Source organism: Perognathus longimembris, chromosome 15 (genome assembly GCF_023159225.1).
Source record: "Perognathus longimembris pacificus isolate PPM17 chromosome 15, ASM2315922v1, whole genome shotgun sequence".
Taxonomy (NCBI): domain Eukaryota; kingdom Metazoa; phylum Chordata; class Mammalia; order Rodentia; family Heteromyidae; genus Perognathus; species Perognathus longimembris.
Genome location: NC_063175.1, coordinates 7009220 through 7033345, shown reverse-complemented (window position 1 = coordinate 7033345; position 24126 = coordinate 7009220). Strand labels below are relative to the sequence as shown.

The 24126-nt window shown below is 44.5% G+C and overlaps 1 protein-coding gene across 1 annotated transcript; it reads right to left on the bottom strand.

Moving 5' to 3' along the window:
- Positions 1-19260: 19260 nt before the first annotated feature.
- Positions 19261-22941, bottom strand: Lrrc30 (leucine rich repeat containing 30). Its single transcript, XM_048363522.1, has one exon. The coding sequence runs from the start codon at positions 21057-21059 to the stop codon at positions 20154-20156; it is 906 nt and encodes a 301-aa protein (XP_048219479.1). The 5' UTR covers positions 21060-22941; the 3' UTR covers positions 19261-20153.
- Between the last annotated feature and the right edge of the window lie 1185 nt (positions 22942-24126).

Below are 24126 nucleotides of genomic sequence, written 5' to 3'. Positions count from 1 at the left end.
TGAGAGGAATTTGAGTTTCCTCTGACAATGTTGAGATTCTAGTCTTGGGTCCTTTCATTGGAATCTTTTTTCACAGTGCCCAATAACCCTTATACTTCTGTACCCCTAGAAACTGGGTCTATGTTCATTCTAAAAATGTTCTCTTCCAGGCTACAGTGCAGAGGCAAGTATGGCTAAGGACTGCTTCAAATTAACAGGTGGTATTCATTACCTCTCTAAGATTGTAGTAGCTTGGACAAGAAGCTCCTATACTTCTTAGTCTATTTGTGATTCCAGATGGCCAATCTGGGCCTTTGCTTGGGGCCTGGAATATGTACATTTTCTCTCTGTCTCTGAGGAAAGCCATAGAGATCTATGCTTGTCTGAGGCTGATGGAGCACTGTGACCTGTGGAATATGAGCTCTTCATCATTCTGGTAGACGTGGCTCAGACACAGCCTGCCGTGGGATTTAAACTGGCAGTGGCATTTCTGCATGGCCTTCATCCTTTATTGCGAGACATACAGCCACCCCTCACTGAGTGGCATTGTTCCTTCAGTTGAGACTTCATTATGGTTTTGTGAGTGGCTTATTTTAATTAGATCCACCAGGATAGATTGCATGGAGGAATGTAATGGATCTTACACATGGTCAACCAATCTGAAATGACCTCAGAATAGAATTTGAGGAATACAGTTACCCTGTGGCTTGCATCTCAGAAAAGGAAATATCATTTCCCAATTGAATCGATGAAGCTGGACTAGTGCTTTCTTGGCTACTTAAAAATAGAGAGGACAAAAGTTGATGCTTCAAAATCTGACATCTTGGCTTAGCGGATGGGATTAAAGGTGCTATTGATTTTAGTCTTGGTTCTTTTCCATTTTCTTTACTATACGTAATGCCTGTATAATGTTATTATAATCTGAGCCATCCTAGTAGACATTTTGTTAAATCATAATTTATGAAATGTTATCAAAGCAGTCATTCAAGCTGTCTTCATATTATATACATACAAAGCCACTGAAAAGCAAGAGATGTAAGAAGACATTTCCAGAGAGCCCCAAGTATTTTGTCTCCAGAAAGCAGGAGAAAATCTGAATGACAATTCCACAACTAAAAGTTCTAGGCCTTATGTAAAAACCAACAAAAAAGAAACGTAAGCCTCTTCCTTTCTTCCTCATCCTCTTTGCTCCTCATCTTCTCTTCCTTTCTTCCTCCCCTTTTTCTTCTCTCTTCACATCTCCATCTCATGCAGGCCAGAAGTTTGTTCTTCCCAATAAACTCCTTTCTGCCTGAAAAAAAAAAAAAAAACCTAAAATTTCGATGCAGCAGTGACCCAGCAAGCCAGAATATGGAGGGGGAAGGGACTCACAGAAGCAGGTATTTCCCTAAACCAAACATCTGCCAAACCAAGATGAAAATGGCAGTTAGGTTCCCAGAGCTTTTAGGTGAGGGAAGAGAAGGCAGAGTCTAAGGTTAGATCAAGGGGAGACTTCTGTACCTTTGTCATATTAAAAAACAAAAACAAAAGAAAACTTAGCTCTGTCAAATGACTACTCCTTGGGGTAAAAGGGAACTGGAGATAAATTTCATCTCTATTCCCAAGAAAGCTAGAGAAGCATTTTGCTTTGAAGGTTGGGTACAGACAAGAAAAAATAATCTCCTAGAACTTGTAGTAACACATGAGATCTGAAGCAAGTGCGCAGTTTGAATGGGTAGCATAAAGGTTCTCAAAGCTTGGATTCTGTAGATTACAGACTAATTTACAGATTCCTAATTTAGGTGACAGAAAAAGCAGATACAGACTTTCTGAAGGCTGTGGGGGGGGGGGGGGGGGCTTTCCTCTCCAACTCAAGTTTCAAAAGAGTCTTCCAGTGATGTCCGCTGTCAAAAGTCACAGAACTCAAGGAAATAAGGCCTAGGAGCCAACATTCACCACAAAAATTAGAAGAATGGAAATAAGATGTGACATTGGAATTGCCAAACAGTAGATCCTATTAGTCTCTTAGTTACTAAAACTAAAGGTATTTAGCTCAGAGTTCTGGAGGTACTTGAGCATGGGGCTAGCATCTGGTCAGCTCTGGTGAGGAGCCCTGGAACATGGCATCACTGTGGTGATGGGCACTAAATCTCTAAGACCATCAGTAATTCCTTCTACAATCTCCAGTGCTCCAACTACCTTCTTGTAGGCCCCCACCTCTTAAAAGATCCTACCACCTTTGACTCCAATGCAAGAAACTTTATTATAGCACATTGCTAAAATAGATCTATTTTTATTAGAAGTTGTTCATCTCTTTCTGTGCCTAATTTATAAATTAAATTTAAGCATGGATGTGCATCTGTGAGAAAAGGATAGGATAGGATTTTGGTTCTGCCTGGGGTTTCAGGCATGCATGGGGCGGGGGTGGGGTAGGGTGGGGTGGAGGGGAGGGAGTACCTCCTGCGGGTAATGGGGGAGCACAGTAATCAGAATTAGAGAATTTTAAAATCTTATACAGAAGAAGTGCAGAGACCTGGATTGACTTAAAGCTTTGACAAATATGTACTATAAGAATACTCTAATCAAATGAGAACAAAGTAAATTCAAACTCAAGAAAGGCAAGAAAGAAACCTGTGTCCGGTAGGACAAACAGGACCAAACAGATTATAGAAAAAAAGCCAATTCCATGCAGAATGTAGAGCTCCAGTCCTGGACCACTGACTGCTTAGATATATGTTTGGGGGCAGGGAAGATTGAGGTTGGCTAGCTTCTTTGCTAAAGCCGCTGCTTGATAAGGGGAGCATGTGTCTCTTTGGGAGAGAGCAGTCTCCTTGGCAGTCACTCCACCAGAACTGCTCAGAAAGCAAAGAACCCGTTCACAAACACTGAGGGTTCCCCTGGCTGGGCTTGCCAGGTTTGTCCTGACCAACACTCCAGTGAAGTGTGGTACAAATCATGGCTGTGATGAGAGACGACTGGCTCATGGGAGAAGCGCCCTCATGAGATGAGGTCAGGGGGTAGATCTCAGGAGAGCAAGTTCTTCCTAGAGCTGCTCAGCTCCTGTGCCTTCCCTATCCTTCCACGCTCCCTCACTTCCCACTCTGCGTTTCCACTGTGTGTGGTAGCCTGTGGCCCTCACCAGAAGCTGAACAGGAGCCAGCCCACGCTGAAATCTCAGCACTTCGGTGAGTCAAAATAAAAGACACCTTTGACTACTTTTGTGAGTGTTCGTGTTTGAACTTAGCTCCTTGAGCTTGCTAGGCAGGTACTCTACCACTCAGGCCACACCCCAACCCTTCATGTTTTTAGAGGTTAGTGGGTCTTGTATTTTTGCCCAGGGCTAGGCTCAGACAACGATTCTCCTAACTCCGGTGTTCCTCATAGCTGAATGAAAGGCATGAACCACCCTATCCAGCTTATTAGTTGAGATGGATGCCCTGTTGAATTTTTTTCCTGGGCTGACTTAGAACTTCTCTCCTACTTTCAGCTTCCCTGGTAGCTGGGTTCCCCTGCACCCAGCTCTTTCTCTTTTGTTTATAGAGTACTTTGCTTCTCGTTTTCCCCCAGTATAGCAGAATACAAACTAGAACTATTACCATAAAAGAACTCAGAATCAATGATATAGACCAGAAGTGAGCGATCTTTTTCTGAAAAGAGCCAGATGGTCGATATTTATAGGTGTTGTTGGCCACTAAGATCTCTGTTCCAACTACTTTAGCAGAATGAGCTTTGGTTCATCCAACAACCTTAATTCCAGCTTTCAAGTACACCTGAAAACTCCCTCCTGTGGCATTGTCTCTGTGGTAACTAACCCCGCTGGCCACATGGAAGGCTCTGTGAAGGCAGGTGAAGCATGCCAGGTAATTCACACCTAACTTTGTGACATTGACAGGGTGACTGTCACCAGAAGGCTCGAGAGAATCTGGTCACTCAATCTTTCAACACACATTCATCACAGGCACGTTGCCACCCTTGAGCTCAGGCCATGTTCCTGTGCCAGCCCCAAAGGCTATGAGCACCCCACTGGGTAAGTTCCCAGTACAGTGAGGGGATTAGCTTTGTCTGGGCATATCAATAAATACAGTGAAAGACAGACAGGTGGCTCTACCACATAGCTCTTTAAATTAGAGGCCCAGCAAGAGGATAAGAGTTGAGTGACACTAATCCCCTAAAAGCACTTAGCAAAGAATGTCAGGGTGGCATTTCCAATGGGCAGCTTGTGGAGGGTTGTAATCTCAGAGCCACGTGGCAGCCGAGGGCAGGGGAACCCATGGCAAGTTCTGGAATCAGAAATGGCAGCTGGCTAGAACTCTGTAGAGAGGGTTGACTTTGGGGAATGCTGCAGGATGCTCTGGGCCAGACACAGGAACAGGTAGCAGTGCAGTATGGGAATGCAACCTAACAAATACAGATGTTTAGAGAACGTAGTAATGAATATAGGCCTGGAAGGCCAGTGCAGGGGCTGAAGAGGACTCCATGGTGAATGAGACTGTGGTGTTGTACACAGGAAGAGGCAGAAGTCTTGGAGAATGAGGGGCATGACACGGGATGTGTTTGCACGTCTGATGACCAGCGCTCTGACCTCATGGTCTCTGGGTGTGTGTGTCAGGTGATTACACTTGAGTGTTATGTGATCCTCCCCCCCCCCCGCCCCCGTGATGGACAGAGAATAGTAACCTGGAGTCTCACTCCTGACAAGGATAGACTGGGGGCACAGAGAGCCCTAGGAGATGTGATCAACTTTACCCTACATGGTGTTGTTTTGTTTTGTTTTTTTCTTTTGACTAGAATATTGAGTGCAAAACACCCATGTGCAAAGTCAGCAACCCGAACAATGTGACACGGGCAGGGCCATCCATCCCCTGCAGCATGGTAATCCCGCCTGCGGTCTGAAGCCTGGAGTCACCCAGCTGCCACCCCTCCCGAGTGACACCTGCTTTCACTGTTTCTTGTGTCACTTCACCCTCACAGAGGTGTTGCATACAGGATTGAAGAGTGGAGTGCATGTCTGCCAAGGTCCTGAAACTCTTCAATCTTCACAGCCGGATACCTTATCAGAAGTGATATAACTGAAACCAAAATGAACACATGTTGGTATTCATTCGTTCAACATAACAATCCCAGGAAGCTGTACTATGGTCTCGGCTGCCCTGCTTCAATCAGAAGTGACAGATGGCTATGAGGATGGGTTGTCAAGGAGGCCGGGCGCTGGCCCTCTGACTCACCTCACTTCCGGCGCAGACCTGCAAGAGGTCACAGGTGTCCCTGGTCCAGGGAGACCGGGCCCAGCCTGGGCTTTAGAGTCACCTAGGAGAGAGAGGGACAGGGAGGGCAGGCCACCGGCACCACAGTCGGGACTCTTCTGCCAGCACATTCCCCTAAAGAGGATTTCTTTCTCAGCAAATGCCAAGGAAGGCCCCCACCCTGGCAGCCCAGTGCTGTGGAGGCACGAGGGCTGGGCAAGGGCACTGCTCCAGCTGGACGCCAGTGCACCAGTATGGACATTTACTACACAGACCTCAACGGCCACAGGGGGAGAGACAAGACCCAGGGTTTCACACTTAACCCCAGGCCATGGAACAGGAGGGTAACTTTTTCTTAAAGAGGAACAAGGTCTCTATAAGGACGAGGACAAAGCAGGGTGTCAAGGAAGAGACCTTCCCAGAACTGCCTGGAGAGTTCACGCCAAAGGCTCCTGGTGTGGAGAGAAGAGACTCTCCTGGTTCACTCGGGGTTCTGATGGCCTTAGAAGCTTGTGCTGGATGCTTGTGAAGTCAGTCTGCTCTGGCTTCACCAAGCCCTCCCCTCCCCTTCCCTTCATCTTCTCCTACTTTGATCCATAGTGACTTGTGACCCTGCTCCAGGCCCTTCCCCTGAGCTGCAATGGGAGATGAGTTCTCGTGGCTTGTGGAAGGCGTTTGCCTGTGAGATGGCTGTGGCTGCCTTCTTATTCCATTTCCTTCATTGATGGAAATGACAGCCAGCTAACAGGGTGGTAAAGATTACTTCCAAAACATAAACCACTATGTATTTACTCACTGTAGGTCAGTTCCCTCCCTCCTTCCCAGCCCCTTCTTGAATAAGAGTTCCCTCGTACACGTGTTATGGTCCTTAACAAGCTGAAATGTTCTTGCTAAGCTGGAATGTTCTTTCTTAAGGAGCCATTCAGGTGCACAGAGTGACTTGAATCATCAGTAGCCATATGCTCCCTCTGTTCTTATCAAGTTAGGCATTAGGAGCTTGTTGCATTCTGCGACCAGGCAAACATCTGCGAGGCTCAACATGGTACAAGAGTAATGAGCCAGGTTTGGGTCCGTGCCCAAGTCTTTCAGTTACCAAATAGACAAGTGGTTTGAGCTTTTCAAGACTCAGTTCCTCAGCCTGCATGATGGGTTAATAATGGCCAGATGCCTATAATACTACTCATGAGGCCAAGAGCTAAGGATCACATTTCAAAGCCAGCCCAGGCAAGAAAGTCCATGAGATTCCAATTAACCACCAAAAGAAATAAACCTGAGGCTAATATGGTAGAGTAATAGCCCTTAGGGGGAAGAAAAACTCAGGGATAGCACCAGCACGTACCAAAAAAAGGTGTTATTCATGAGGAAATGCTCAACATCCCTGCTAGTAAAGGAAATGCAAATAAAAACAACCCTGAGATACCACCTCACCCCAGTTAGAATGGCCTATACTCTGAACTCAGGAAACAACAAATGCTGGAGGGGCTGTGGGGAAAGAGGAACCCTTCTCCATTGTTGGTGGGAGTGCAAATTAGTACAACCACTTTGGAGAACAGTATGGAGGTTTCTCAAAAAGCTCAATATAGACCTACCCTATGACCCAGCCATACCACTCCTAGGCATCTATCCTAAACAGCAAAACCCAAGATATCAAAAAGACATTTGTACTTCCATGTTTATCGCGGCACAATTCACAATAGCCAAAATATGGAAACAACCCAGATGCCCCTCCACAGACGAATGGATCCAAAAAATATGGTACTTATACACAATGGAATACTACATAGCGATTAGGAATGGTGAAATATTGTTATTCGCAGGGAAATGGTCAGAACTCGAACAAATAATGTTGAGTGAGACAAGCCTAGAACACAGAAAACAAAGGGTCATGATCTCCCTGATATATGACTGTTAACAAAGGGAGACGGAGAGACAGTAGAGACCAAGTCTGTGAACACTGTATTTGTGCTTGATACATTGTATATTGCATATGGGTCTACCTGACCTAGACAAGGGATGGAAAAACAGGTTGTAAGATATCACAAGAAATGTACACACTGCCCTACTATGTAACTGCACCCTCTTTGCACAACACCTTGTAAAAAAAATTATGTTCAATTAATAAAAAAAAAACGGTGTTATTAATGGCAAGAGAGATCTGAGAGATCTGTCAAGATTTAACCCAACTCATGGCAAATACTCAATAAATGTTATTTATACTCATGTTATCATTACTGAAGCATTATTGATGATGACTCCTTACATTACCACCTGAGAAACAAATGTAGCTAAACAGCAGCAACTAGATTTTGTCTTCTAGTACACGGTGAATGAAATACTTTCCATAGTGGCCATCCCATTCCCAAGCTAATCATTTATTTATTTGACTGTGAGTTTAATTATGCATGCAATGTTAATGTTGAGCTTAACCTAAAGCAGTTGATAAGGGATTTGTACATTTATTCTTTGGTTTCCAAGGACATCATTTTTTTAATATAACATAACTGTTTTTCTAAAAGGCACTCTTTAACATGGTATCTGGTTGATAAGACACATTTCAACTAAGGTAAAATTTAAAAATTAATGACCCCTAATAATTAGATTTGAATACATCCAATGTAACAACTGCATTATGTTCCAGGAGGAGTGTCCTATGATTAGTAACAGCAGTGAGTCTGTCAGCTGCTGCTGTGTGGGGTGGCAGATAGGTAATTACAAATACATTTGTAATTTCATTTTATACAATCATATACAAACATGTAATCATACTTCATGTATTATATCTAGCTTTGTGCACATACATAATAGCACACATTCATGTTGTTTCCATTGTGGTAAGCATTATGGAGAAAAAGTAACATTTTCAAGGAAGTATGTCCCAGCTAAAACTTGAACATGGAGTGAGCTTAATCCAGGCAGGATAAATTTTTGGAGCGGGACAGGCCAAGTTCACAGGTCCTTCCATAGGATGGTGTCAAACAACCTAGGAGACTAAAGAAACCAGACATCATCAGAGGCAGAGTTTGTAAATACCTGTATAGATCATGCACGGTGATTTCGGTGTAAGACAGTAGGAGAGATGGGGAGAAGGACTTTGGAAAGTAGCATCTCAAGACTGAGTAACAGACTAGGAAGGAGATTGGGTAAAGGAGATGGTGAGATTGAACCCCAAGGTTCTGGGGGAATGAATATAAGTGCTTTTGTTTACTGAAATAGATGGCATGAGAAATGACTCATATTTAAAGGAGAGATGAAGAGAACACGTTGGCATTGAGTGTATCCTTTATTGCTCTGTTTTTGCATAGATTTTTAAAAAGATATATTTCTTTGAGGTCTTAACATTTAGAAGATAGAAGTTTTGTTCAAGCCAATCTTAAGGCTTCGACTTTACCATCTCCAAGTATTTGGATAGATCTTAGTCTTCTCACATTAAAAAAAAAAAGATAAATGTTTGACCATTCCTTGTACAATTTACAATTTTTATTACCTTTCAAACCAAACCAGTGACTTCTATACATTACATATGAAAAATTGAAGCTTAAAAGCATGAAGTCCCATGATGATATTAATTAAAAAAAACTCATTTGTGCACAAAATCTCAAATATCAGTCCTCTATGTTTAAAATGTCATCAATAATTGCAATTGTGAAGCTGAGAGAGCCTGATACAATTTTAAGTTATATTTATCTGGTTTCTCAATAGTTGTGCCATTTAATTGGTAAAGTGGGTATTTAATTGGTAATTTTCTAAATTTAGTGAACTCTTGAAGTTTTGAATGATGTGATATAGAGAGGAATGGAACTTCTCTATCTTAGTGGTACTGTCTGTGGAGTGGAATTAGAGAGTTTTGTCTTAGAAATTATCCTACCCAGACCCCATCCATGTAGCTTTAGATGCTCTATACCCAATAGAATTAATAAACCATTTCGTCTTCGAACTATTTCACATATATCCTCAAATATATTATTTTCAAGATAGTCTTTCCTCTCTTCCTCTTCACCTCTCATTTTCTCAAAGTATAGTTTTAAAAGTCAGTTGTTAGCAAGTCTGTAGATTTTAAACTGCAGCGATACGTGAGGAGAACAGCAAATACCAAATCAGAGATTATCCCTCACATTTTTATTCCCCCAAGCAGGAGGAACTGCTAGATGGAAAAAGGCCTGTCATCATCAAAACACACATGGAGAAAATAATTTCCCAGGGAGAAGATAAAACTCTGTGGCTGTCTCTGCCATTTAAACTAAGAGAGCAGAATTTGTTCGAAAGATCTTCTATTAGCAAAATGTAAACAACCACCAGCATATTTGACCAAGAAGTGAAAATATGTGCTCATAGACCCTCTCTCTTTTTTTTTTTCCAGAATTACTCATCATCTTATATTATTTCCCTTCACATATCCTGGGAAAAAAAGCAAAACAAAAAAGAAACAAAACAACAAAGCAAAATGGAAAAAATGGATTATGTCCTGCCATGAATTCCAGAACTGAACTCGGTCTTCCTCTGGTGGTAAGTTGTATTGAAATGGCTTCCAGACTGTGAAGTGTTTATCTGCCCCCTTGCTAGCGGTAAAAACTTCTAGCAGCATTAGTTCTTCTTGCATACAACTTTATGGCCCTCAGGCGCATGGACAGCATGTGAGATGAGGCCAAAATAGAAGGTGATGTTTAGTGACAGTTACAATAGAAGACAGTTGTCATCTACACAAATTGCACAAACACTAGGCATTCAGACAGAAAAGTAGTGGAATACACTAGACAATGTTCAGAAAAGCGTGTTCTGGCTATGACTGACCCAAGCTGGGCCAAACATGGTCAGCTGCATAGGTAGGTAAAATATGGGGCTAGCTCTTAAATTATACTTATTAAATTCCACCTTCTAAAATGTATTTCATAGAATCGTAGATGGAAAGAAAAAAATTCCTACCCCAAATTTCAAGAGGAAACCTCACGTGAATGTTGGTTTTGTTCATCTTTACTCTACTTCGTAAGTAGCTTGAAAACTTGATGATAGTCCCAAGACTAAAATAAATTGGAAGTAGAGAAAGGATAGATGAGAGGGAGAGGAACTGGGACTTTTCTGATGGCCTGAGACCCTTGTGAGGTGACACCATGCTTGATGACTGCATGAAATTGCTGTTGATCAGGAGAGTTGGGGGGGGAGGAGGCACATTAGTAGCCAAAGGCAGATGGGCCATCAATGCCCCTAGAAGCACTTATCCCTCTACTGCAGATTTCTGTGTGATTAGAGAATGCTTCTATTATCTGGGCACCGGTGGATCGTGCCTATAATCCTAGCTACTCAGGAGGCTGAGATCTGAGGATTGAGGTTCAAAGCCAGCCCAGGGAAGAAAGTCCAGGAGACTCTTATATTCAACTAATCACCAGAAAACCAGAAGTGGCAATGTGGCTCAAGTGGTAGAGTGCTAGCCTTGAGCTGAAGAGTTCAGGGACAGTGCCTAGGCCCCGAGTTCAAGCCCCATGACCAACCAAAACAGACAAACAAAATAGAACTACTATAACAAAATGTTATCACAAACATTATGTGAATGAGGTAACTCTCTTAAGCCTTCTACTAGGGCAATGGTCCTGTTCATGGAAATAGCTTACATGTGGATAATGTATGTGGTCCTGGGAAAATGTACAGAGCATGGGAACAGTAGACAAACATATAGCATACATACACCGGACCAAAGGGTGTTCGAATCCCTGGAGCTGGATGGTGTGAAGTCTGTTCCCCTCCCAGTGGAACACCATTGGAAACTCACAAATTGTTTATGTATGGAATTCCCACTATTTGCAGACCACCATTGACTGTAGATAACTGAAATGACAGAAAATAAAACTGTGATCAAGGGGTACTGCATGAATATATGTATATTATCTATGTATGTGTGTATATATGTGTGCGTGATCATCATTCATTAATTATCATACAACTTAAAGATCCCACCTATGAATAAATGAATAAAATGTTAACTCTACCATCTAGAACAAACCCATGAAACTCACATACACAATCTATTAGAGTAGCATTATGCCAGCGAGGAGGAAATGATGATCTTTGTAACATTTAGTCAAAGAGACACTTAGAGCATCCCCAAGGACACAGAACTCATCTGGGTTGCCCCCATAGGGGCAAGTAGGACTAGGGTGTCAGCATATTTTTTAGAATCTGCATTGTCTCTTCCAGGACCAATGACACCATGCTTTTGTGGCAAATTCATGATGTCCAAGGTCTCCTGCTACTCTGCAGCTGGTTTTATCTGACAACTCCTACACCATTTCAGCAAGAAGCCACCAAATGGGTGTGATTATTGTGCTTGCAAGCCACCAAAAGTCTAGTGTTACTGTGGGCACAACTAGCTCTTTCTAGAAAGGCGTAACTCATCCCAGGGCATGGCCACAGTGCTCTACTCCTGCCGTGACTGCCCTGCTCCTGGATGCAGGGACATCGAGGAACTCTTCTCTTGCTACACTTGGCTTATGAGCTCCTGCCTTCCTAATGAAGTCTGTTTTCTAGCCTGTAGCTTTTTAGAGATTCCCAAGCCCACCCATGATAGCTTTCTAGAAATGACTCACAGATCTCAGACAATTTATCATATGCTGAATTATGGCTTATCATAACAAGAAGATAGAATTTTACAACCAGCAAGGACAGAAGCACACAGCAGAATGAAGAAGGGTCTAGGCACACACTCTCCACAGTCCCCTCCTACTGGACCTATAGAGGTGGTGCTTAATTCTCGCAGCAAGCCGAAGTGATAACCTGGGAACCATGTCCCCAATCTCTGAAGCTCACCTGCACCTTGGCACTGACAGATTTTGTTGGAGACATGGAACAGTTGTGGAGCTTGCATATGGCTTACCTTCATTCTTCTGTCTCCAGCCTCTGAGAGATCAGATTGTAAGCATGTGATATAAGTGTGCCTGTGGCCTTATTCCCCACCTAAATACCAGTATTAGGACGACCTGCCTGTCATGACTCAAGTCTCCAGGAAAACAGATACTATAATCAGGCAAGACGCTGGAAGGGCTGAGGAGGTGTCGACTCCTACAAGCTGGTCACAGTTCTCACCGCCTGCTGGGCAGATCTGCTCAGTCCACCCTTGACCTCACATTACCCCGTTACTTTTTCAGGCACACTCTGTCTTTGCACAGAAGGAACTGATATCATGTGGCAATGAACTAGCTTGCCCTGATCAATGAAATATGGAGCTGTGTTCATCCTTCAGCCAGGGAAACTGGTCCTTGTAGCAGATGAACAAACCAGAGACTGGCAAGTTTATTTCCAAACCTAGCAAACTCCATTTTCTATAACGAACACATTGCCTGTAGAAATGAATGGTGAAAATATTCTGTTGAAAAACGCTACACACATTTCTGATACATCAAACACATTTCTTATGTGTAGTGGGGCAGGGGAAGCAGTGCTGTGGCTTGAACTCAGGGCCTTACACTCTTGATTGGCTTTTTCACTCAGGGCTATCACTCTACCACTCTCTGCTTCTGGCTTTTATCTGGTTAATTAGAGATAAGAATCTCTCACATTTGTCTGCCTGCTTCAAATCAGGATTCTCATGTCTCAGCCTCCTGAGAAGCTAAGAATAAGGCACAAGTCATCGGTGTATTGCTCTTGATTGTTTCTGACAGTCTTGTTTTGTCATGTGTGTCAATGCTGGGTCTAAACGTAGGGCTGGGTGCTGTCTCTAAGCTTTTATACTCAAGGCTGGTGGTCTACCTCTTGAGTCACAGCTTTATTTCTGGATTTTTTTTGTTATTATTTGGAGATAAGAATATCATGAGCTTTCCTGCCTGAGCTGGCTTTCAATCTCAATTCTCAGATCTCAGCCTCCTGAGTAATAGGGATTATAAGTATGAGCCACTGGCTCCTGGCTTCTGATAAATTTTAATCTGGATAATAAGATAGTATAAAAGATTAAAACCTCAGGAAGACTTTTATAGTCCTTCTTGGGCAGGCTTATGTTAATACTATTTCTGTAATTTCTAGAATGCAAAAGTTAATCTTCTCATGTATCTTAGTTGAGGAGGGTAATACCAGAACGGTACTTTGAATTCTCAAAGCATTTCTGGCAACAAATTATTCAAGAATTCTTGCTACAAAGTCCTTACCATCCAATTTCTGTAATGTAGATATCATTGTGGCTTTGGGAAAATGAAGAAGGGGGAGAAAGGATCAAAGATGGCAGAGGAAGGAGGTGCCATGAGGATTCGTGTGTGTTCACTCACAGAAGCTACTGCAGAAAATTGCAACAAAGTTCAAATTTGAACCATGTGTACATAAGAAAAGGAAGCCCTTGGGAGATGGTGTAAATTTCATGACAACATTTCCTTGATTTTACACTTTTTTCACTAATGTTACACTTTTTTACACTTTAATTTTATACTTTTCTGTGCAAGTCCTGGAGCTTGAACTCAGGGCTTGCTGTCCATGAGCATTTTTGTTAAAGGCTAGTGCTCTACCACTTGAGCCACAGCTCCACTTCTAGCGTGTGTATGTGTGTTTGTGTTTGTGTGTGTGTATGTGTGTGTTTAATTGAAGATAATATTCTCATGGTCTCATGAACTTTCCTACCAGGCCTGGCTTTGAACCACTATCTGGAGATCTCAGCAGATCTCAATCTCCTGAGTATCTAGGATTATAGTTGTGAGCCACCAGCACCAGACTTTTTTTTTCCTCTTAATTTCCTTAAATAACAAATATTTTGGCTTAAAGATTTGACATCATAGTAACAAATCAAACTCAAAATGTACTAATACTATTAGGTATTTCATCTCTTCTAGAAGCATAAATCAGAGCTTTATTTGTTTGCCACTAGGGTTTGAACTCAGGACTCACACTTGTCATGCAAGTGCTGAACCACTTGATCCATACCCATTACCTTATTTTTGCACTCGTTATTCTTGTGGTAAGATTCCCTTTCCAAAGGGTATATGTTTTGCTGGGCCGTATTTTTTTGTAGCCTATCTTGTGGCCAGGAACACCTAAAGTGATTGGTCCAACTGCACAGGCCCTACCTTTGACTCCTTGAATGAGAGCACTTCTTAAGGGAACTGAGTCTCTAAATTTTTGACAGTTGCCCAAATGAGTCTAATCATGAGGCTCCAGTGGGACTGGAATGTGCTGACCAAGTTCAGGGGCCTTCCGCCTTCTCTGCCCTCTTCCAATTGCCAGGTTCATGGCCCAGTTGGCTGAAGAGCCCCATAACGTGCTGCTTTGGTAAGAGCCTATGTCAGCATTTCTCAGCCCAGTGTGAACAACAGAGTTCCTACCCAAAGAGCTTTTTAAAAGTAGGAAGCATGGATCTCACCCAGATCAACTACTTCAGGGCCCTTCAATTGAGGACAAAACCAACCTTCCTCCTTTCCTCTCTTCTTCCCTCTCTCCCTCTCCCTCTCTCTCCCTCCCTCCCTTCCTTCCTTCCCCCCTTCCTTTTTTCCCTCTCTCAATTTCTTTTTGTGTCAGTAGTGGGGCTTACCAGGATCCACACGTCCAGTTTTTGCTAGCTAATCAGAGATAAGAGTCTCTTGAGTTGATTTGCCAGGGCTGGCTGCGAACCTAGATCCTCAGATCTCAGCCTCCTGAGTAGCTAGGATTACAGGTGACAGCCACTAGCATCCGGCATCAGAGCTTTGTTCTGAAATTCCACTGGGGAAATCTGATGAAGAGCCCATAATGGTGCTAATTTAAACCCCCTTAGAGCCCTAGCCATGATGCAAGGAGGACCCAGCCCATAATGCAGCAGCGGAGGTGCGCAGAAGTTCCCCTCACACCCAGGACACCATCATCAAAACACACTCCCTTTCTGCCCCACTCCACCCACAACTTAGCTTCCAGTAGAAGGAAAAACAAACAAGTACCACAGAGGAGTTCTAGAAGGCAGATGGTTCTGGGACAATGGGATTCATGAATTTTCCATTAAGAGAAAGTAAGACAGAGGAAGCACTGGGCCTGGAACAATCATGCTGGGCTGTATATTCCTATTACTCAATCTGCCCCGCCTCTGCCGTCCTACCGCTCAAATGCTGATATACTTGTTGATACCTCTTTTAAGGCAGTTGCGTTGAATGGAGACTTGTCATCTTTGCCCATGGACTTGGAAGCTCCTTGGAGCAGTTATTCCATCAATGTGTGCCTAGCACCTATAGTCTGAGGACAAACGGAAGCTCAGTAAGCACTGACACACTTGTTTAGAGCTCTCCCCGCCTCTCCATGGTGCTCCTGCACAGGAGGATGGGCCGGGCACTCTCAAAACCAGCAGAGAAGAGACTGCTCCCAAAGTGGCATGACCAGCATATTGACTTTGGAGGAACTCATGTCACTGAAGGCCAGAGTGTGGCGAATCAAGTTCCTGCGCCATCTCTCATCCTCAGTCAAAGCCAATGCCTGCCCCCTTCATAACCTATGCTTCTCTCATGAGTATCAGGAAACACTTTGATACCCCTCCAGTGGATCTTTTATTTTCTGCCCTAGGCTGAAATAAGGAATAAGCTGAGAAGCTGTAGGAAATAAACTTTCCCCTTGCAAAAAGATTCCTATGACACCACTAAAAAAAAAAAAAAATCTGCCTTGCAAGCTTCATGCTAATGGTTTCGTTTATGCTCACCCTAATGATACCAGAGCTGTTACGAATTCATTATGCGCCCTCTCTGCTTCCTCTTTTTATTACCATGCTGTCCTTTTTTTAATTAGTAGTGCTGTGGATTCAACCTGTAACTTGACAGGTAACTTAAAAGGAATGCCTGTAGAAAGTTATTTTACCTACAAGGTCAAGAATGTTCGTTATTATTTATAATAGTTGTGCCCCTCTGAATGTTGTTTTGTTTCCTCAAACTACATGGAAGATTTGTATTGGGTGTTCTGGATTAACCATAAGTAAGACATGACATCAGCAGCCCTGGGACTTGGCTGGACATTTAATTTAGGCTGGGGATTGTGTGTTTCTTAGTGTTACAGAGGACTGACAACCCAGTTCCTGTCCATGGCCATACCACCCTGAACACACCCGATCTCACCCGAAAACCCAACTCCTGGAAGAAAGTGTTAGAGTGAGATAACATTTTACCTGATAGGTCCTTGCCAGGTCCTGTTTTAATAGTGTACATGCTAAAGGTTTAAGTCAGTACTGAGTATCTTTGTATTGGTTTCATCTAGCAGCTTGAGCCTTTGGCTTTTATTTGTTTCTTTTTATAGATCATTCTAGAACTCCTCTTCCACTTCCCTTTTTAACAGAATCACAGTGACTTCATTCAGAGCGAGGACTCATCCTTGCCTGTGTATATAACAGAAAGGCACCCAAACCAGCCTGCAGAGCCTCACTCCTCCTTCTCAGCCCCAATACCTGCCTGTGCTTCCAGAGGTTGGGCCCTTCATCTGGTTCCTTAACGTTCCTCTTTCCCCTGTGGATGTGCAGTAGGTGTGTTGAGGCATGGGGGGCAGATGGACTTCCAAAGCTGCAATCATCCACTGCCAAGAAAAGAGGGGTTTTCTCCATGTATCCCCACCAGCAACAAAAATGTTCTTTTTTTCCTTTTTCCCAGTGCAGGCATGCCTTCATTGTCCATGTGTGGAGTCCTGAAGCCTTCTATCTTTGGTTATTCTCAAAAGGAAGCCTATTAACAGAAGCTTGAGAACTAAGTACATCACTTCTATTAGCCACATATCAAGCTAACAAGCTAAGTAAATGACTGTGTTTTCCTTTCTAATACACAGCCATCGTCTGCATTTAGCAGCATTATTCCTTGAACAGATGTGCCTTTTCAATCTTCTTCCTTTCTTAGGAACATAGGATTTTTGCTTAATGGCGTGCTTATATTCTCCAACTGCTTCAAAAGGTATTTCCGAACACACCCAGACATCCCTCCCTACCAAGAGGCCAGAGACAAGAAAATAATAGCTTCATCACCATCAGGAGCAAGCAGCTTTGACTAAACACTCCATAACCAATGCGGTCAACCTTGGTGCTTTGATTCCAGAAGCTTTAGAAACATCTGTGAGTTACCTGAATGTGGTAGAATTAGAAGTATAAACAATAAGCCAGAAGCGTTTCACAGTCAGAAAACTGTAGAATTTTACAGCAAAGACAGAGAAGGGTATATCAAGTTCCCTCCATGATAATGTTTTGAACAACTAGGCACATTAACAGGTTTGTCCTACATCTCCCTTTATGAGAGAGAGAGAGAGAGAGAGAGAATCATCCACAAAGAATCAATACCCAAAGCACCACAGGCCACTACTATCCTGTGATTTCTTCCAGCTGAGTTTTAACAAAGAAAACTCTGCTATTGCATTTATGAAAGGCACACACTGGAAGCTGGTAACCAAAGTGATAACATTTTTTTCTTATAAAAAGTATAATAAGCTCTTGGGTCACCTTCAAAATACGTTGACATTCTTCCCCTGGAGTCGAGTTACTGTGGGATCAAGTGACCTGAGAAGGTTGGGAGGACAGGACATCATTGCTCAGCAGGAAAAGCAGAGCGCTGTTGGCCTCGCCCGAGTCTCTGCCTGTAGCAAGGTCACGGATATTCAGCGTGAGCCTAAGTGGTTTCTCAAGCAGCAGACATGCACAGAGAGGCCGCTGGCTCGCATCATGGTCTGTCTAACAGCTGTGTGTCCTTCAGCCAATGCTTCTGTGAAAACTTGCCCGGCTCTGCAGAGCAAGTCAAGAGGTCAAGTAAGAATTCCACTGATATTTTTAAATAGGCTTGGCTCCCACAAGCCACTTGTAGGGGAGGATCTGGGAGTGTGCAGGGGCGGGGGCTGGCAGGGATCTATCTGCAGGTTTCTAGTTGCTGCATGTGGGGGTTAGAAGAGACATCTTCAGCTGACTGGGAGTGACACTGGGAAGGTCTGTTACAGTGGTTCAACAGAGAAGCCATGCACACGTGCGTGAATGGTCATTGTGGCAGGAGTTACTTCCTTAATGGATGAGGACTCTGACTTTGTGGTCTGCTGGGGAAATTTGCTTGGCTCCTATGAATAAGTTATTGGCGACCCCCCTCCTTTGAGCAGCTTTTAGAAAAGTGTAGGAATAAACAGTACACTGCAATTGTTGAGTGAGTTTTATGTGACCCCAGTACTTGGTTGTTTCTTTACAAATGGGGAGACGAAAGGCAGGGTAATTAGATGGTTGACAGTACCACAGGAGCTTTGCCGGGTTCACCCCAACTGTGTTTGTCTCTTGCTGTTCTTTGATTTCTGAGATTTTGGAGCTCAGGCTAATCTATATGGCATCTTGTAATTCCCACCTCAACCTGCTAATTCCATTCATTGTGGTTCCCATGGGGTTGTACATGGTGAAACCCCACTTGTGTGTCTCTTCCTCTCCAACTGTGAGTCCCTTAGTAGAAGGAACTTCCTCCTGGATTGTCAGCCCTGTGTCCAGAACAGTCAAGGTCTACATACAGCTAAGAGTGACACAAATCTCAGTCCAAACTCCAAAGTTCAAGTCTTGCAATTTACTTTGTTGTTGTTGTTTTTGTTGCATACTGTAAACTAATGGCTGGGGAGACAAAGCAGTTGGCTCATTACAGACCTGACCTGCCGTGTGTGTGTGTGTGTGTGTGTGTGTGTGTGTGTGTACGCACGCGCATGTCAGTACCAGGTCTTACACTCAGGGCCTGTGTGCTGTCTCAGAGCTTTTTCATTCAAGACTGGTACGCCACTACTTGAGCCACAGCTCCACTTCCAGTTTGGGGTGGTTAATTGGAGGTAAGAGACTCACAGACTTTCCTGCCTGTGCTGGTTTTGAACTGTTATCCTCAAGTTTCAGACTCCTGAACAGCTAGGATTATAAGCGTGAGCCATTGGTGCCCACCACTTTAATTCTTAACCCAAATAAGTACTAGTGTTGTGGGGCTCTTGGCTGTTGGGGAGGCGGGAGGTGCAGGGACCTGTGCCCAGGAACACAGTGGTCTGTGCTGGCCTGTGTGCTATGCCTGTGGTTACCTCATAGCTGTGTGCTCTCTAAACCCAAAACCAAACAAGCTTTATGTTTTCTCCCCCCGCCCCCAGTGGCTTTTGTCCAAAGAGCTTTGAAATGTCCACATGTGAAAAACAAGTGGCAAACATTCTCCTTTTCCTAAAATTCAGGAAAGCATTTACTTTTTCCTGTGGCTTGTGTCTGATTTCCTCATTCCTGCATATTGGCCATTTTCCTTCCTCTCCCAATGTTTAGCTTATCTGCCAGAAGGCAAATCCATTAAGGGAGAAGAAGGGAAATTAGCAAGAATTAGCAAAGGGTCACTGGACTGAGCAACAGTATTTATAACAAAAACAAGACGAAAGGTAACTTCTGGGGGTGAGAAGAAGGAGGTTGGAGCCATGTATTAAAAACAGTTGTGTTTATTATCTGGAATTTCACCCCAGCCATAACCATCAACAGGCTGGTTATTTACCGGGGCAGGCATTTGAAGGGAAAGTTGCTGTGATTCATCCTCCAGAATGCCAAGGTCAGGAAGGCTGTTCTTGCTGTGGCCTTGTCAGCCCCAAGCCCAGCCCCACTTGCCCCGTGGTCCCTCATTGTGACGGGCTGATGAAGGAACTGTCTTGCTGTTGCCGTCTTACGGCAAGTCCCTGGTTCAGGGGCCCCACCTCATGCCACACAGATTTGTACATGCTTGGCCCTCGAATCTTCTACTGAATTCAGACCTGTTATTCACTCTACCAAAGGCTGCATCTCACAGCTCCTTGAAACAATCAGAGCAATGAATTCTCTGGCAATTCCCCAAAGCCTACTTCCACTTATGTTTAGAATGACATGAGCAAGCTCTCTCTGATGCTATGGAAGACAAACAGTTTCAAGCAAGAACCTTCCATGGACAGATACTCACGACGATGAGCAAAGCATCCGCAGACACCCACAGTGAGAGCAGGAAGCTTAGGCTGGAGCAGAGTGCAGACACTCTGGCTCGTGGTCCACCTCTGGCGACCGTGTCAGTTGTGTTTTTTGTCCTTCAGGTAGCTGAAGAGCATCTCCAGCCCCCCCTCCACCAGCTCTGGCAAGGGCTTGGACAGAGGGTTGTGAGAAATGTGGAGCCCTTTGTCCATGGGGTTCCAGGCAATCCGCCCCAGTCTGCTGAGCAGATAGAGTTCATCGGGCAGGCTCTGGATGTCGTTGTGGTTTAAGTTCAGCAGCTCCAAGCTTGTGACGAGGCAGAGGGATCTTGGGAAGGAGTGGATGTTATTGTTCTCGGCAATGAAGATCTGCAGGCTGGATAGGCACTGGATGCTCTCGGCGATGTTTTCCAAGCGATTGGAGCCCACGTGTAAGAAATCCAGCTCCTTCAGTGAGAACACACAGATGGGGATGTGTATGAAATAGTTGTTGCTGAGGTTCAGCTTGCGCAGTCTGGAGAGGTCGGTGAAGCTGGCGGGGAGCTGGGACAGGCAGTTGTGTGACAGACTCAGCACTTCGAGGTTCCGGCACAGGCTGAGCTCGGGAGGGACCTCGCTCAGGCAGTTCATGTTGACGAACAGGACTTTAAGGTTCTGAAGCAGGCTGATTTCTCTGGGGAGACTTTTAAGACGGTTCCCACACAAGTTCAGGACCACGATCCGAGTCAGTTTCCCCACTTCAGGAGGGAGAATGTGGAGCTGATTGTGGGACAGGTTGAGTTTCTGGACCTCAGACAAGCCCCACAGAAAGTCTGGGATGTCTGTCATTCCTTTTGTGACCAAGCTAAAACTGACATGGCGCATGCCTCGCTTCAGCAGGGACCTTGGGTCCTTTCCCAAGAGCAGGGTATCATCCCAAGCAGGAAACTTCTGTCGCCGCCCCAGGATGGTCATCTGTTTGGGGTCCTTGTCCTTAGAGTTGGCTCTTGATTGCCTGGCTCCCATGTTGTCTTCTCCCCTTCTCGTCTCTTCTCTTCTCTTCTCTTCTCTGTTCTTTTCTCTTTTCTTCTTTTTCTTCCTCCTTTACAGTTGAGAGATTGTCCTGCCCCAGCTACTTTAAGGCAGACTGTGACAAGCAGGGATAGGGCTTAAGTTTGGCCCTGAGGTTTTAGCATGGAGAAAATCGACAAAAGAGTCTTAGTCTAGCTTCACACGTGTCCAAGATGGGCCCTGGGCTGGCTACAGGAGAGCTGTGCTCGTTTCTGTGAGTGGTTTGTGCCTTCTCTCTGAACAGTCGAGCTGTAATGATACACTTGTTTCCAAGTCCGCCAAACAGAACTGCTCGATTCCCTCTGAACGCCACCGAGGCAGCTGTCCCTGTCATTCTGCCTGAGTTGTATTGACCTGGTATGTGCAACCAGGTCACAGAGCGACTGCAGCGAACTTGACTTTCTCAGCCTTCCTTGGGCATCCCAGTTGAGCAGGGTGATTAAAAGCCCATCTCTAAAAAAAGAAGCAAAGTAGAAAACACCTAGGGACACTCACACTGCCATCTCTCCAGAGGGCTGCAAAAAAGGGCTTGCCCACAACTAGACCCAGAGACAGCAGTAGGTGTTGGCCATGGAGTTAGGATTTCACAGCAAAGAATTGTTGGATGGCATTCTCATACCTTGTGCCAGCTGCAAATGTGAATGAACTATGTGCTTGTGTAAAAATAACCAGAGGGGGCTGGACACCTGGAAAGTTCCAGGCCAGAAGATCCTACACTTCTTCTGTCAGTGATAACTTGTAATGAAGAAGTGAGGGGAGCCCCAGGAGCACTGGTTTTTATTTCCACTGGGCTGGTGGATTTCAGGGGGGGACTTTAAATACCCCATCAGTGGCTGCCTCCAGCACACATCACACATTGTCCCTGAAAGACAGCATTGTCCTCTCTGACATACGCCAGCCCTCCCTCTTTCTTGAAAAATTAATTTATATTCGAAGTATGCAGAGTTCATGCATGGTATTATGGGATGGACTGCATCTGCCACCCCAGGACCCAGGTTGACATCGATCCAAGTCTTTAGTGCATGGCTGTATTTAGACTATGAGGAAGCAGGAGGAGCAAGCAGCCATCTGCAAAGCCTAGGAGAGAAGCCTCAAGAGAAACTACTGTCTGACCTCAGACTTTCAGTCTCCACAGTTGTGAGGAACACATGCCTGATGTTGAACCACCAGACGGGTTCACTGTTACAGTTGCCCAGCAGATGAATGCACCTGGGTAGGGACAGACGTATGTGCGTAGGTGAGAAACCCTAAAAATAGGGAGCAGTTAAAGGGAGGAGCAACAGCTAGGTGATGATCTAGGTTCTGGTATCCTGTCAAGGACTGTATTGGTCCGGAAGCATGTGGTTTGGGCTGGCGGCTCAACTGGGCTGGAAAGGGAGGTTGGTCTGTGATCCTGACCTTGTGGGGCTATCCATCATCCCACAAGCTCCAGCTGGGCCCTGCCTGGAGCTGTCCAGGAACCTGCAAGTCCATCCCCACCCAGCACTGGGCCGGAAGAGGAGCAGGGGGCGCAGGCAGTGGGAGGCCCCCTCTCTCTCCTATTGGCACTGGAAAGATCTGACCTCTCCAGATTGAGTTAGCCAGGATTCTTGAACAACAGTGACTGCAACTGCTTTTTATGGAACACCTGACTATTTTAGTTATTAATCAATAAATAAATTGATGTTTTTGGAGCAGACTGTGCCTTTTCTATGAAGTTTTATAGAACTGTGTAGAACTACTGTTTAGAAATCTTCCTTCCGTGAGTGTCAAGGGTAAAGCAACACAATGTGGGATGGACCAAGAAGGAAGCAGCTCCTCTCCTCTTTGTGACAATTCTTTCTTTCTTCTTCTTCTTTTTTTTTTTTTGGCCAGTCCTGGGCCTTGGACTCAGGGCCTGAGCACTGTCCCTGGCTTCTTCCCGCTCAAGGCTAGCACTCTGCCACCTGAGCCACAGCATCCCTTCTGGCTGTTTTCCATATATGTGGTGCTGGGGAATTGAACTGAGAGCCTCATGTGTAGGAGGCAAGCACTCTTGCCACTAGGCCATATTCTCAGCCTCTTTCTTTCCTCTTGATACATACTTTTTTTCCAGAGTACTTATGGACAGTCAGTACTTATCAAATATTTCTATCTGAGCATTATTTTTCTAGGCACTCTTGTATAGATTGGAATGTTACAGGGGCTGGGAATATGGCCCAGTGGTAGAGTGCTTACCTCTTATACATGAAGCCCCGGGTTCCATTCCTCAGCACCACATATATAGAAAAGGCCAGAAGTGGCACTGCGGCTCAAGTGGCAGAGTGCTAGCCTTGAGCCAAAAGAAGCCAGGGACAATGCTCAGGCCCTGAGTCCAAGCTCCAAGACTGGCAAAAATAAAGAAAAAAAGAAAAAGATTGGGGTGTTGCAATGATCTCCACTTGACAGCTGAGGGACTATAGGCAGAGAAAGGTCATGTCACTTGGGTAGTCAATTCACTTGCTCAAGGTCAAAGGGATAGCCAATGTCCATACCAGGATTTAAACTCAGTAAGTCAGTAAGTCCAGCACCATAGGCCTGGATGGGCATCACAGGAACACACCAGGCTTAGCCCGATAAAATAGCAATACTAGAACTATGGGCAGGACAGAGTTCCTGCTTTTCAAGGGCTACTGACTAAGACTGGAAGGAACGTAGATTGTAACTGCATACACGGAAATAATATTATGATTAGGTGGTAGCTCCTCTTACTCTACCCCCAGTATAACTGGAAGAGTGAAAGTTAAAAGATCACTGCAGAAAACTTCAGATTGGTGGACTTAATCCACTCAAAAATGAGTTCAGGTTTTCTCATTTGTCAAATGGATGAGTTGTGAGAATAGCTGACTTGGTTTCCTGAGAATGTTTGAAATGTAAATGCTGCCTGCCTGGTTAACCGTAGTCATCCAATCAGAAACTAGATAATATTCATTGTTTTGGGCCTCTTTTCTCATCTAAGAAATGGGTTGTATAGAGGAGATGGTTGCCCTGAGTCCTTCCTGATTTTGGAGGTTGCTCTCATGAT